At 41.7% G+C, this 13920-nt stretch overlaps 1 protein-coding gene across 1 annotated transcript; it reads left to right on the top strand.

Annotated features, from left to right (window-relative positions):
* The first annotated feature begins 942 nt into the window (after positions 1-942).
* LOC121542813 (zinc finger protein 2 homolog) lies at positions 943-10744 on the top strand. The gene is made up of 2 exons (XM_041852368.2): positions 943-1138; positions 7480-10744. Exon 2 carries the CDS (start codon positions 7580-7582, stop codon positions 9617-9619), a length of 2040 nt encoding a protein of 679 aa, XP_041708302.1. The 5' UTR covers positions 943-1138; positions 7480-7579; the 3' UTR covers positions 9620-10744.
* The last annotated feature ends 3176 nt before the right edge of the window (positions 10745-13920 follow it).

The following is a 13920-nucleotide window of genomic DNA, read 5'->3' as shown; positions in this document are numbered from 1 at the left end:
TTTGTCCCAAATCCATAACAGTGTTTTAGGTGTCAAGCTTATGGTCAAGTGGCAGCAGTGTGTAGGAGGGCGATTCCTAGATGTGAGAAGTGTGCAGGAGGACATGAGACAAAGGAATCTGTAGTATCGGTGGGAAAAGTTGTGTGTGTAAACTGTAGAGGTACCCATGGTGCTGGAGATCAGAGGTGCCTGGTGACAGAAAGGCATGTTAAGATTGACTGCTGCTCTTTAATTATTTACATCTGGTCTTTAACTATTTTTTACTTATCTATTTTTTACTTAACACTTATTTTTCTTAAAACTGCATTGTTGGTTAAGGCCTTGTAAGTAATCATTTCACTGTAAGGTCTACCTGTTGTATTCGGCGCATGTGACAAAAAAATTGATTTGATTTGATTGCCAGGATCAGACTAGTGCAGGTGTCGTATGCTGAGGCAGCGAAGAGAGTAGTAGAGGAAGATGGATCCCTGTGAGTAGGCCGAGGCCAACAGAGAGTGATAGGAATGATTTTTCTGCATTTATGGCCATGGTTGTCAATTGTGCCGCAGGAATGGAATGTAAATCACAGAGGATAGATGTTCTGGTGGCAGTTGCAGAGAAGTACTTGGGTGTACGAGATTTTAAGGCAGAAGAGTTACAAGATGTTTTGAACGATAGTGTCCTGTCCTCCCAGGCTGCTTGCCTCCATGTAGGATCAGATAGGGCCAATGTAGTGGAATAGTAGTGAGGTTTTAATTGGTGCAGGGTTAGTTGGTAGTGCAATTTTTCACAAAGTGTAATGAATTCATACAACAGAATAGTAGGGTTGTACAGCGCCAATACAGTAGGTGGCGACATGCAACTCTAATTTTTGTTTGCAGACCGCCATAATACCAAAGAAGAAGAAGAAGAAGAAGAAGAAGAAGAAGAAGAAGAATAAGAAGAATAGCGGATGGTCTCCGCCCCTTTCTCCTCCCCCGATTCTTGTAGTTACTATGTATAAAAAAAAGTGGGGCTAGCTAGCTACATTATCAAGCCAATACTGGATGCCGACAAATGATGAAGGGGGTGGATAGAACACGATTCGCAATGTAACATAAGTGGAGCGATATAAAGAATGGGCAGAGAAAGTCTATACTAATCGGACTTTAGAAATGTGGTAAGTACATTCGACTGTTCGATCCGATACAACTGGTACCTAACCTTGCTAGCTAGCTTTATGAACGGTCAGATAGGCCTCGCGCAATCTACGGTAGCTAACGTAGTTGTAGCTGTGGCATCATTGCGCAATCAAAAGCGAAGAAATTAGCTAGCTATCTATCTTACTGCTGTCAGCCGGTTGTCTCCTTACAAGCCAGATACAAGGCATTTCACACACACATACTTATATTTGATAAGTCCGCATTTCGTTGAAATACATTGTTAGCTAGCTAGATGGCTTTTGCAGAGTTGGCGGCTAGCAGCAGGCCGACATTTTGTTGGTATCAAGACATCTGTCACGATGCTTTAAATCTGTCTCTACACCAGCAAATAATAACTAACTGACTATAGTCATTGGCCAGACTGTCATAAAGGTAATCTAGTGAAATTATGTTATATATACAAAAATGTATTTGGGCATACAGGATTGTGAAAGGTATCTATCTATCTAACTAGCGAACCCTGTTTAGATAATAATACAGTTCGTGTAGCTACGCTAGCTAGCCAACTTATTCCAAAATGGCCACTTCTAGTGTATTTTTGTGTATGGATAGCTAGCTAGTTGATTTAGGTAGCTACGTGTTTTAAAAAATCTCTAACAATTCCAGCTTTTTCAAAAATGTGAATTATTTATTTTTCATAACTATACAAAAGTAATCATTAACTATAAATGTAGCTATTTAGTAGAACCCGACCGATATGGGATTTTTGGATCCGATTTTTGAATGGAAATATTAACGATAATAACCGATATATCTGCCAATATTTGTATTATTATAGTTGGAATAAAAAAAAAATATGTATGGATTGTGCTTAAAACAGCTCTACAAAGGTACTCAGAAAGCTGATTTCATAAATTTTGAGTAAAGAACATTAACCTCTTAAGGATCAGAGGCTTTTTTTCAATTTTCGCCTAAAATGACATACCCAAATCTAACTGCCTGTAGCTCAGGACCTGAAGCAAGGATATGCATATTATTGATACCATTTGAAAGGAAACACTTTGAAGTTTGTGGAAATGTGAAATTAATGTAGGAGAATATAACACATTAGATCTGGTAAAAGATCATTAATAAATAAAAACGTTTTCTATTAATTTTTTTGTTCCATCATCTTTGAAATGGAAGAGAAAGGCCATAATATAATATTGCAGTTTAGGCGCAATTTAGATTTTGACCACTAGATGAGAGCAGTTTGTGCAAAGTTTCAGATTGATCCAATGAAGCATTGCAAAACTGGACTATTTTGTATCAAGTCTGCCCAAATGTGGCGAATTGGTCAATTGATAAATTTTCTAGTACCTAACTATAGAGAACATACAAAAATGATATGGTAATACAAATTTTACACCTCCAAGAATGTCCTTGCTTATACACTACCTTTCACACATCTAGATGGCCAGTTGGTCCCTTCATAATAAAAAACTATCTAATTTTCAGAGCAAGATTACTGAATGTAAGTACATTATTTACCTTCAGAGGTGAACATATCAAACCAGTTGCCGTGATACGTTGTTGTTGTGCTCTCTCCTCAAACAATAGCATGGTGCTGTAATAGCTACTGTAAATTGGACAGTGCAGTTAGATTAACAATAATTTAAGCTTTCTGCCCATATACAGTTGAAGTCGGAAGTTTACATACACTTAGGTTGGAGTCATTAAAACTTGTTTTTCAACCACTCCACAAATTTCTTGTTAACAAACTATAGTTTTGGCAAGTCGGTTAGGACATCTACTTTGTGCATGAAACAAGTAATTTTTCCAACAATTGATTACAGACAGATTATTTCACTTAAAATTCACTGTATCACAATTCCAGTGGGTCAGAAGTTTACATACACTAAGTTGACTGTGCCTTTAAACAGCTTGGAAAATTCCAGAAAAGGATGTCATGACTTAGAAGCTTCTGATAGGCTAATTGACATCATTTGAGTTAATTGGAGGTGTACCTGTAGATGTATTTCAAGGCCTACCTTCAAACTCAGTGCGTCTTTGCTTGACATCATGAGAAAATCAAAATAAATCTGTCAAGACCTCAGAAAAGAAATTGTAGACCTCTTTCCAAACGCCTGAAGGTACCACGTTCATCTGTACAAACAATAGTACGCAAGTATAAACACCATGGGACCACGCAGCCGTCATACCGCTCAGGAAGGAGATGCGTTCTGTCTCCTAGAGATGAACGTACTTTGGTGCAAAAAGTGCAAATCAATCCCAGAACAACAGCAAAGGACCTTGTGAAGATGCTGGAGGAAACAGGTACAAAGGTATCTATATCCACAGTAAAACAAGTCCTATGTCGACATAACCTGAAAGGCCGCTCAGCAAGGAAGAAGCCACTGCTCCAAAAATCACCATAAAAAAGCCAGACTACGGTTTGCAACTGCACATGGGGACAAAGATCGTACTTTTTGGAGAAATGTCCTCTGGTCTGATGAAACAAGAATATAACTGTTTGGCTATAATGACCATCGTTATGTTTGGAGGAAAAAGGGGGGTCGCTTGCAAGCCGAAGAACACCATCCCAACCATGAAGCACGGGGGTGGCAGCATCATGCTGTGGAGGTGCTTTGCTGCAGGAGGGACTGGTGCACTTCACAAAATAGATGGCATCATGAGGAAGGAAAATTATGTGGATATATTGAAGCAACATCTCAAGACATCAGTCAGGAAGTTAAAGCTTGGTCGCAAATGGGTCTTACAAATGGACAATGACCCCAAGCATACTTCCAAAGTTGTGGCAAAATGGCTTAAGGACAACAAAGTCATGGTATTGGAGTGGCCATCACAAAGCCCTGACCTCAATCCTATGGAAAATGTGTGGGCAGAACTGAAAAGGCGTGTGCGAGCAAGGAGGCCTACAAACCTGACTCAGTTACACTAGCTCTGTCAGGAGGAATGGGCCAAAATTCACCTAACTTAACATTTGACCCAAGTTAAACAATTTTAAAGGCAATGCTACCAAATGCTAATTGAGTGTATGTAAACTTCTGACCCACTGGGAATGTGATGAAAGAAATAAAAGCTTAAATAAATCATTCTCTCTACTATTATTCTGACATTTCACATTCTTAAAATAAAGTGGTGATCTTAACTGACCTAAGACAGGGAATTCTTACTAGGATTAAATGTCAGGAATTGTGAAAAACTGAGTTTAAATGTATTTGGCTAAGGTGTATGGAAACTCCCGACTTCAACTGTAAGACATGTCTATGTCCTGGAAAGTTTGCTGTTACTTACAACCGTCATACTAATCACATTAGCGCACGTTAACTCAACTGTCCCGTATACGGGACACCGATCCCGTAGAGGTTAATGTAAGCACCACATAACATTTAGGAGCACCAGAGATACTATTTATTTTAATGGAAAAACTGTGTCATTCTAGGGAAAGGCGGATAAACTGCACAGATTCCAGCAAAAGATGTGCCTCTTAAGACTGAGCTGCCTCATGCTAGCCAGTTGGAAAACAACGACATAGGACACATTTTCTATGTATTGGTGTTTAGTTATGTTTTCATCGATTGTAGGACTGTAGCCACTGAATTATGGTAGTTGTCACTTGAAAGGAAAAACATAAATGAGCACGGTTACATGAAAACAATAAGATTATTGTGGATAGTCAGATTAATGTAATAGTTTGGTTTAAAACAATCAATTTCTCTAATCCTGTTTACATGGACACATCTGAAATCAGGCTACCTGATGGGACTTAAATAAATGTAGAAAATTGCTAATCAAAATAAACGTTCTAGCACAGTAACAGTGTTATTTTTGCAAAGCCTATTTGATTCTGAGTTCGGACATATAAAGTTATATATGAAAACAATTTCTAAGGTGCATACTTTTAAGTTTTTCCAAACTCACTTCACTTGCGCATATAGAGGGAGGCTTGCGCTACCGGTGCTGGCACATGCACGGGTCAAATACACAGCTGGAACGCCGATTTAAGCTGTTTACATCCTAATAAATCGAAAGGTTGCTCAGAAACCAGGTGTTATAATCGGTGTATGCTTACTTCGATTTTGACCTTACGCCGATTTAAGATAAGCAGAGTAAGGTGTTTACATGACTACTTCCATACTCTGCCTGATGCCATAATCAGTTTAATTTCTAATTATTAGTGTGCATGTAAACGTACTCGGTCACAAAATTTGCCACTCTCGCACCATGCGTTGCCTCAGTGAACAGTCCTTGCTATCCAAGATCCTTGGGACGTCCCTACCCCATTGAATAAGTTGACATTTTAAAATGGTTACGGTAAGGGTTAAGTTTAGAGAGGTCAGGGTTATGGTAGGGTTTAGGGTAGGGATGTCCCAAGGATCCTAGGGAGCACTAATCCTCAGTGAACGGCGTCAAGTACTCTCACACAGCTAGCTAGCTAGCACTCGTCATGGAAATGGGGGTGGCGACACGTGAATTTGGACTAGTCCCTGACAAGTGACAACCCGTACATCAAAACGGAGCTACGAAGCACAATTTTGTAACATGCTATGTCGTTTTAGTGCCTATGAAAACATTTGAATGACAGAGCTTGAGGAATACGCTTCGCAAAGACGAAATACAGTGCATTCGGAAAGTATTCAGACCCCTTCCCTTTTTCCATATTTTGTTACGTTACAGCCTTATTCTAAAATGGATTAAATAAAAACAATTCCTCACCAATCTACACACAATACCCCATAATGACAAAACATAAACAGGTTTTTAGAAATGTTTGCATATATATATATATATTAAAACAATTTTAAGATACCTTATTTACTTAAGTATTCAGACCCTTTGCTATGAGACTCGAAATTGAGCTGGCACAGATCTGGGGAAGGGTACCAAAAAAATTCTGCAGCTTTGAAGGTCCCCAAGAACACAGTGGCCTCCATCGTTCTTAAATAGAAGAAGTTTGGAACCACCAAGACTCTTCCTGGAGCTGGCCGCCCGGCCAAACTGAGCAATCGGGTGAGAAGGGAGAAGGGAGGTGACCAAGAACCTGATGGTCACTCTGACAGAGCTCCAGAGTTATTCTGTGGAGATGAGAGAACCTTCCAGAAGGACAACCATCTCTGCAACACTCCACCAATCAGGCCTTTATGGTAGAGTGGTCAGACGGAAGCCACTCCTCAGTAAAAGGCAAATGACAGCCCGCTTGGAGTTTGCCAAAAGACACCAAAAGGACTCTGACCATGAGAAACAAGATTCTCTGGTCTGATGAAACCAAGATTGAACTTGGCCTGAATGCCAAGCGTCACGTCTGGAGGAAACCTGGCACCATCCCTACAGCGAAGCATGGTGGTGGCAGCATCATGCCGTGGGGATGTTTTTCAGCGGCAGGGACTGGGAGACTAGTCAGGATCAAGGGAAAGATAAATGGAGCAAAGTACAGAGAGATCTGAATGTGTGGTCCAGCCAGAGGCCAGACTTGAACCCAATCAAACATCTCTTGAGACCTGAAAATAGCTGTGCAGCGACGCTCCACATCCAACCTGACCGAATCTGCAGAGAAGAATGGGAGAAACTCCCCAAATAAAGGTGTGCCAAGCTTGAGGCATCATACCCAAGAAGACTGCAGTAATTGCTGTCAAAGGTGCTTCAACAAAGTACTGAGTAAAGGGTCTGAATTTTTTTACTCTGTGTACGCCATAACAGAGTGTCCCGTTTTACCTCGCTGTGTAAAGCTGCGCTGTCGCTGGAAAGCACAAGTCTAAATGCCTTGAAGATTTTGGAGGGTGCTCGTACCATTCACTTTTATCGTGGGGAAACCTGTTGGGCGACATATTTTTTACTACTAAAAGTGGACTTTCATGTTTTGCTCCTTTTTAACCCAGTCTGACGCATCATTCTAATCATTAGCACGTCCATTTCCTACCAATCTCTGAAATGTGTTTGATAGTTACTGTCACATCAAACTTTATCACTCATCAACCCTTACTGGGTGTGGTGAAACCTCAATATGGTTGACCTGAGGATATTGGAAGCAGACTAAGGTTTCGATCAAGGTAATTGTTTGGCTACCATTTTGATATTAGGAGGAGCCAGTATCCGGACAATACAGGTGTGTCAATTGTCTCCATCTAATTTGAATGAGACTGAATTCCTTTGTTTAAAAAAGTGTCAGCCTTGCTAACAGAATTGAAAGCCGATATCGGAGAGGCTTGATGGTGCAGGGGGGTCTTGTAAATTTGTAACATCCAATAATTTTGGTTCCTACTCATGGTGGTGTACTAAAACTGTTATAGTTAGTCAGGACCAGCACCTGCCCCATATGTTTAGTAAAGTAGTAACTTATTTTTTATCTTTTTCACAGTTGTTGACCAGACAAAGGAAGAGCTCTACAAAACAAGCTGCTCATGAAGAATGGAACTAACCTTGTTTAACATTGAACTTTGATCATTGAACACACCCTAATGGATTACGTAAGCTCAGCTGAACCAGATGTTGATGCCTTCATCTGCACAGAATGTGGGGATGGCTTCAGGCGCTACCTTGACTTGGTAAAACACATTACTGTTCATGAACGACTCAGGACTCAAGAACAAACAGATTCATTTTCCCTTGACAGTTTGCCCAATGGGTTTCAAGTTCCTCGTGAGTATGCTCTCCATGAAAATGGAACTTTCATAGTGGTTGACAGATCTGGGCCATCAAACAACCCTTCTTCTGTCAAACAGCCATCTTCAACTCCTTCACCTTATCAGAATTCAAAGACCATTGTACTCACAACTAAGCCAGCAAAAACTGATCTACATGTCAACACAGTATCTCACTCCCAGTGCCGCAGTGTCTCTCCTCTAAAACAGTACCGATGCGAAACATGTGGAAAATCGTTTAACAACCAGCTGAGTTTACAACGCCATCACCAGTATCGGAATTTAGAGCAAGGTTATAAGTGCACCTTGTGTTGCAAGATCTTCACAGATAAAGAGAGGTTAAGGGAACATCTCCAAGAACATGCCCATGAAATATTTTACTGCTGTGGTCAGTGTGGAAAACGCTTTCTGAAACGAGAGACCCTGTATGCTCATCAAAAAGAGCGGCATGGATCACTGGGGCTCAGACAAATGGGGAAGTCAGACAATGGTCAAGAGAACATAATACAGAAAACATATCCCTGTAAGAAGTGTAATCTGTGTTTTTTCTGGCTCTCCGACTTGCAGAGCCACTTACTCAGTCATTCTAAAGACAAACAATTATCTGTGAACTCTTCATCCAAAATCGAACAACAGTCTCAGAAAGATGAGCAATCACATACCATAGAGTACAGCAACAGCACCCCCACCGATGTGACCAAACAGTACAGCAGCGGCACCCCTAATACCGATGTGACCCAACAGTACAGCAGTGACGCAACTGTTGATGTGAAGACCCACAATGGCAAATCTGATTCCAAAACACCATCCTCTTTCAGACCATACCGCTGTGGTTTGTGTGGAGATCGCTTCCAGCAGTTAACAGACTTGAAGGAGCATCATCTTACTCATCAAACACAGGAAGAAATTGACAAGTTAAATAAGGATTCAGAGTCACAAAGAGTTGTAAAAAGGCGGCGAAGGTATACTGGCATTGAGTGCATTGTAACAAAAGCACCTGCAAGGAAGGGAGGAAGGCCCCCACTTTATAAAAAAGGATCTGGCACAAAATTACATCCATGCAAGCACTGCCACCGTGTATTCAGTCACTCTAGTAGTCTTTCTCGGCACAATAGATCCCACAAGGGGACTCTTCACACTTGTGTTCTCTGTGGGAAACATTTTCCACAACGCTGTGATGTCCGGAGGCATATAGCCATGTATCACAAACCTGAATTAGAGAAGAAGCCAAGTCTTAAGTACTTGGCATTGCATTCTAAACCAGATGGTGGTTCCCAATTGAATTCTGATGTGTTGGAACAGAATGTGTCATCTGAAAGAAAACCCAAGAAGTCTTTAGACCGTGTTGTAGCAGAATTGGACAGTGACAATGGTGAACATCAGCAAACCACATCTACTGGAGAAGCATTCGCTGCTCCTAAGGCACGGAGGAACTACAAGTGTGACGAATGTGGGAAAAAGTTTGGGCTGCTGTGTGTGTACCAACGGCATTTGCGGTACCACAAAAGGGAACCGGGTAGTGAAATGGTTAAGTGCCCTCGCTGTCCAAGTCGTTTCCGGAGTTCCTCTGCTCTAGCACGCCATCTTGAGAATCACCCAAGTCAGTCAAACAGGGAAACAAACATGGAAGGACAGGCATCTCACACTGCTGACTCCAATCCAGACCTGGACTCTGACCAAGACAATGTAAAGGATTTAGTGAGTCATGGGGACATTGACAATGTCATGGGTGGGAATGGTGAGAAAATTGGTCCAGCAGAGGTGCTGTACGAATGCACTGAGTGTACAGAGACTTTTTCCTCCTTGCAGAAGTTTCTGAAACACCAGAGTTCTCATGGGTCCGATAACCTTGGATAATGGAAACGATATGCATGGTATTTATATCCTGAGGGTCGAACCCCAACTTGAGATCGATGCACATAACTCAAATTGTTGCACTAATGTTATGCAGACCTCAGTTCATGATTTACGAAAGTCAGAGTTACGTGCACGTCTCAAGTTACGATTCTTTCCTTGATGATGGAGCAGTTAACAAGCATTTATTTTTCAATAACTTGAGGAACTACAACCAGTATGCTTCTTGGGGTGGGTGGGTCAGTCATTCTGAACCTGAGTAGGATGACATTGATGATGTAGCACTGCATAGATCGAGATGGTGACTTAAGAACTGGGAATTACTCAGATTTTTTATGTATTTTATACGATCATGTGAATGAGGTCTGTTTTTATCAATGTTTTAGATTGTTTTGGTTACTTACTTCAGTTAAACCTTTGGAAATGCCATGGTGTGGGAATAATGCCTTAATATGCTCTGAGAGCATTATTGAAGCTAGTAGTCGCGCACAATTTGCTAAAGACCAAGTGGAAATAACTTTTTTGCAGATAGATTTGGACCAATGCAAAGCGTTAAGGTGGTCTGAGGTAACAATGACTGGCCATTTCTTAGAAACGTTTTTTTGAAAGTGCAGTTCCATTGGGATTTCACTTTAAAATAACTTAATAGATGATTATTTATTTGCAATTGCCAAGCCTTTACAACCATGGTGTCTTTCACAATATCAAAAAACCTGTCAAGGTGAGATGTTCCCAAACTACCAGTCCAGGAATGTCATCTAGATCAGTGGTTATGAGACCATAGGCCTACTGGTAAAATTCACATGAGAGGGTACTTTAGGGGTTGTCCGGGCAGAGCAAAATTCAGTTGGTGGTACAGTAACCAAAAAAGGTTGGGAACCACTGCTCTAGATGATTTCTGCTGCCAGTCCTCCGGGTGGCCACTGATCTGTTAACACATGATCAGCATGTTTTTCCGTAAGGCAGGACAAAGCCTAGTGATCCCAATGCAGCTACACGTAGCATTGTGATGGAAATTAGCCTTTTCAAATGGTACTGTTGCTTCCTTTATTGCCTACCAAACGTGAACAAATGCATTGGCCCTGATTTAAATGTTAATTTTGTGCCATTAAAGTTGAAAGAAATGTATATTCCTAGAAATCAAATGATTTATCTTTTAAATGACCCATCAGTCATGGTTTTCAACTAATGATGAATGCGATCATGTGATAAGGTGGAAATGTCATTTTTGTGACTTTCCAACTGGTGGTAGGCTAGATCTTTTTCTGCCAGTGCTTTGTGTTGCCTACACACGGTGGAATATACCTCCTACACAAGGTACTATAGAAGTACCATGTCTAGGATCCATAGGATGATGGTTTATATCAATGATATGTAAGTTAGGATGTAGTTTCTCGACTATAAAGAAACATCATGGTGGGTTCAGACTTTTAAATGGATGAGTTTTGATCTGTGATCCATCTGTGTCCCAGGTGTTGAACACAAGCAATTCAGTAGATCAGACTTGTACAGAATCATGTAACCAGAAGGACAGAGGTGTCCTTGGGGGGAAAGGAAAATTGCCTCTTTATGACAAGCGTGATCTCGTTCCCAGAAACTTCTTTCCAAATGCTCAAAGAGTCTGGTGGACCAACGAGTCAAACTTGGCCTTCGTTAGCCAATACAGAAAGACTGGGAGAAACTCCCAGTGCATAGGTATTGGTTCAATCTGCTTAATCTACCAACCAATCATCTCCCACAACACCTTTCCCCTAACTTTGCAGTTGTGTGATTCGCTCAAATTAAATGACAAATACTTTACTCAGTAGGTCACTCTTCTAGAATTTGATGGTCACTCCCACTAAGGCCAACTTTGATAATTGATATCCCAGGTTTATATGTGCTGTGCACAATAGCCTGGGGACAAGGTTATGACAAGCGTGACTATCCTTTGCACTGGTTACTCCTAATGTACCTGTCCTTCATCTGGCAGGTCTCCCTAGGGATGCTTCCCGATTCCTGACCCTTCTCCCCGAAGTGGGCACTGCCCCACTAGTCCCACCTCCCCTTGTGTACTGAAAGTAAATGGTCTATACAATGGAAACTAATGCTTACACTAATCCAATGCCTTGAGGGGGCATGAGCAAGTGCACACTTTGGTGAGAAAGGTAGAGAATCGGACTGTATCCAATGGCCCAATCCAAAATCGATCCCTAGGCCCTACCTCCTATGCACTTTTTGGGATTTGACAGGTGTTGACAACATGGTGAAACTTCCGCCTAGCCCATCAGTGAGCAAGTGGAGCTATTACCATATTGCTTGCAGCTGTCAAATCCTATCAAATCTCCACAAGTGCGTAGGGTCTAGGGGTCGATTTGGGATTGGGACAATGATTTAGCTCGCTGGATGGGTGGAGTTCACACTTTACAATCACTTGAAATGGTTCCAAAAGTGCATACTCTGTCAACAGGGGGTGCTCAGCTTAAGTGAGTGCATTCAAGCTCAATTTATTGGTTGTGTTCCCTTGCTCAGACGTTGCATGCATCAACCAATGGTTGCGTGCCACGTCATTGACTGTGCCGTCGGGCACCAGATTGCAATAACTTGGTTAGCTGATACGTAAAATACCTATCCAGGCGTTGTAAGATCTGTCATATGTCAGCAGCGTCTGAGCAGAGGAACACAGCCTTTGTTTCCACAGCTGCGAAGGTCCGCCGCACGCATGACTCATTGACATACCGGATGAAATACAGTCATGGAGCATTACCTATTGCGCGGCAATAGCAATGTCCTGTGCAAAGCAAGGGAAACAACAACAGCGTCACTTGCATGATGGACTCTACTAGCACACCACCAACTAGCTAGCAATTCCACATCAGCTACATAAGTGTCAGTGTAAAGGACGTCATTCTGCTTGCTTAGTGAGTACCACTTCCTCCTGATTAGGCTCGCACTGAGGCTCGAACCCAGGACCTATGCCTTACTAGCACACTTACTAGCCCTCCTGAAGTGTCTTACCAATTGGCGCCATGCAAAAATCTAGCTATTTGCTGGCACAAGTGGGGACAGTTCAGGCTGAGGAGTAATTTTTATACATGCCCATATGCTACACTCACCCATCAAACTTACTCAATAGTGACCCCAGCACAACTGTAGATCTAGGTCACGGCACCATTGTAAAGGACGTCACGCTGCTTGCTTAGCGAGTACCACTTTCACCTGATTTGGCTCACATGAGGTTCAAACCCAGGATGTCTGCTTTGCTAGCACACGTGACCGCCCTCCGGAAGTGTCTTACCAGTTGGTGCCACGTGAAAAGCTAGCTATTTGCTCGCGCAAGTGGGGACAGTTCAGGCTGAGGAGTAAGTTTCACACACCCCCATGTGCTAAATCTGCAAATTAGACTTTCACGTAAATCATTCATTAACGCCAATGGGAGGCTTGCGGAGAAATTTGAATTAAGGGTACGGATCTCAAGGCTGAGTAACGTTATTTACTTCCCTACAATCATTGGTTAGCTTGTACGAACTTTGAGACCTGTCTTTACTCCGATAACCAATCGGTAATGAGTCAAGAAAGCCTTGGGTTTCCTCCACATGATCAGTCAAAAGCACACTTTATTCCAAGAAGCTACAATGATCATCATGGACAATCAGGGACGCATCCACTTCAACTTACACACTGTACCTAAATTCAATCAAGCTGTTTCATCCATATGACGGTGACAGTATGCTTGCAGGCCTGTCTTTTTTTATACTGATGTTACATTTATTTGGATCATTGTCCCTCATGATGTCCACACCCAAGGGAGATGCTGACCTCAGGTTAGAGCAACAACAACAAAAATTGGTTAGCAATTCTGCAGTACGATGGCCACCTACTGGTGACTGGTGCACTGTGCACTCTGATTTGTGTGAAAAGTGCATTTGTTACTTGCATTGACCACGACATCAACTCCTCCCATCTTTCCTGCCTCAAGTTATTTGTCCAAAAGACAGATTCGTCATCGAACCTCTTACAGATCCCGCCTTGTTCATGAATGTCCAATTTGTGGCCTTGTCAAACCAGCTTCTGAGGATAGATTGACTCAAGATTTGTTTCCTCTTTAATCCCCTGTAAATGGCATGTTGGTTTTCAGAACCATGCAGTCCAAACCATCTTAGGTCATACCACTGGCTATCAAGTTTCATTGGAGTTGCATATAGTATTGCACAATTCCTATTGTTTGTGCCATATATTGGCCCTCAATTTGTTTCTTAGGAAGAAAGTTTATTTGCCAAACCCAAAAGGCTTAGCTCTTAACTGGATTGATTTGACATGAGTGC

This window comes from Coregonus clupeaformis, unplaced genomic scaffold, assembly GCF_020615455.1.
Source record: "Coregonus clupeaformis isolate EN_2021a unplaced genomic scaffold, ASM2061545v1 scaf0033, whole genome shotgun sequence".
Classification (NCBI taxonomy): domain Eukaryota; kingdom Metazoa; phylum Chordata; class Actinopteri; order Salmoniformes; family Salmonidae; genus Coregonus; species Coregonus clupeaformis.
The sequence above is the reverse complement of the archived record's forward strand: the minus strand, read 5'-3'. Positions and strand labels throughout refer to the sequence as shown.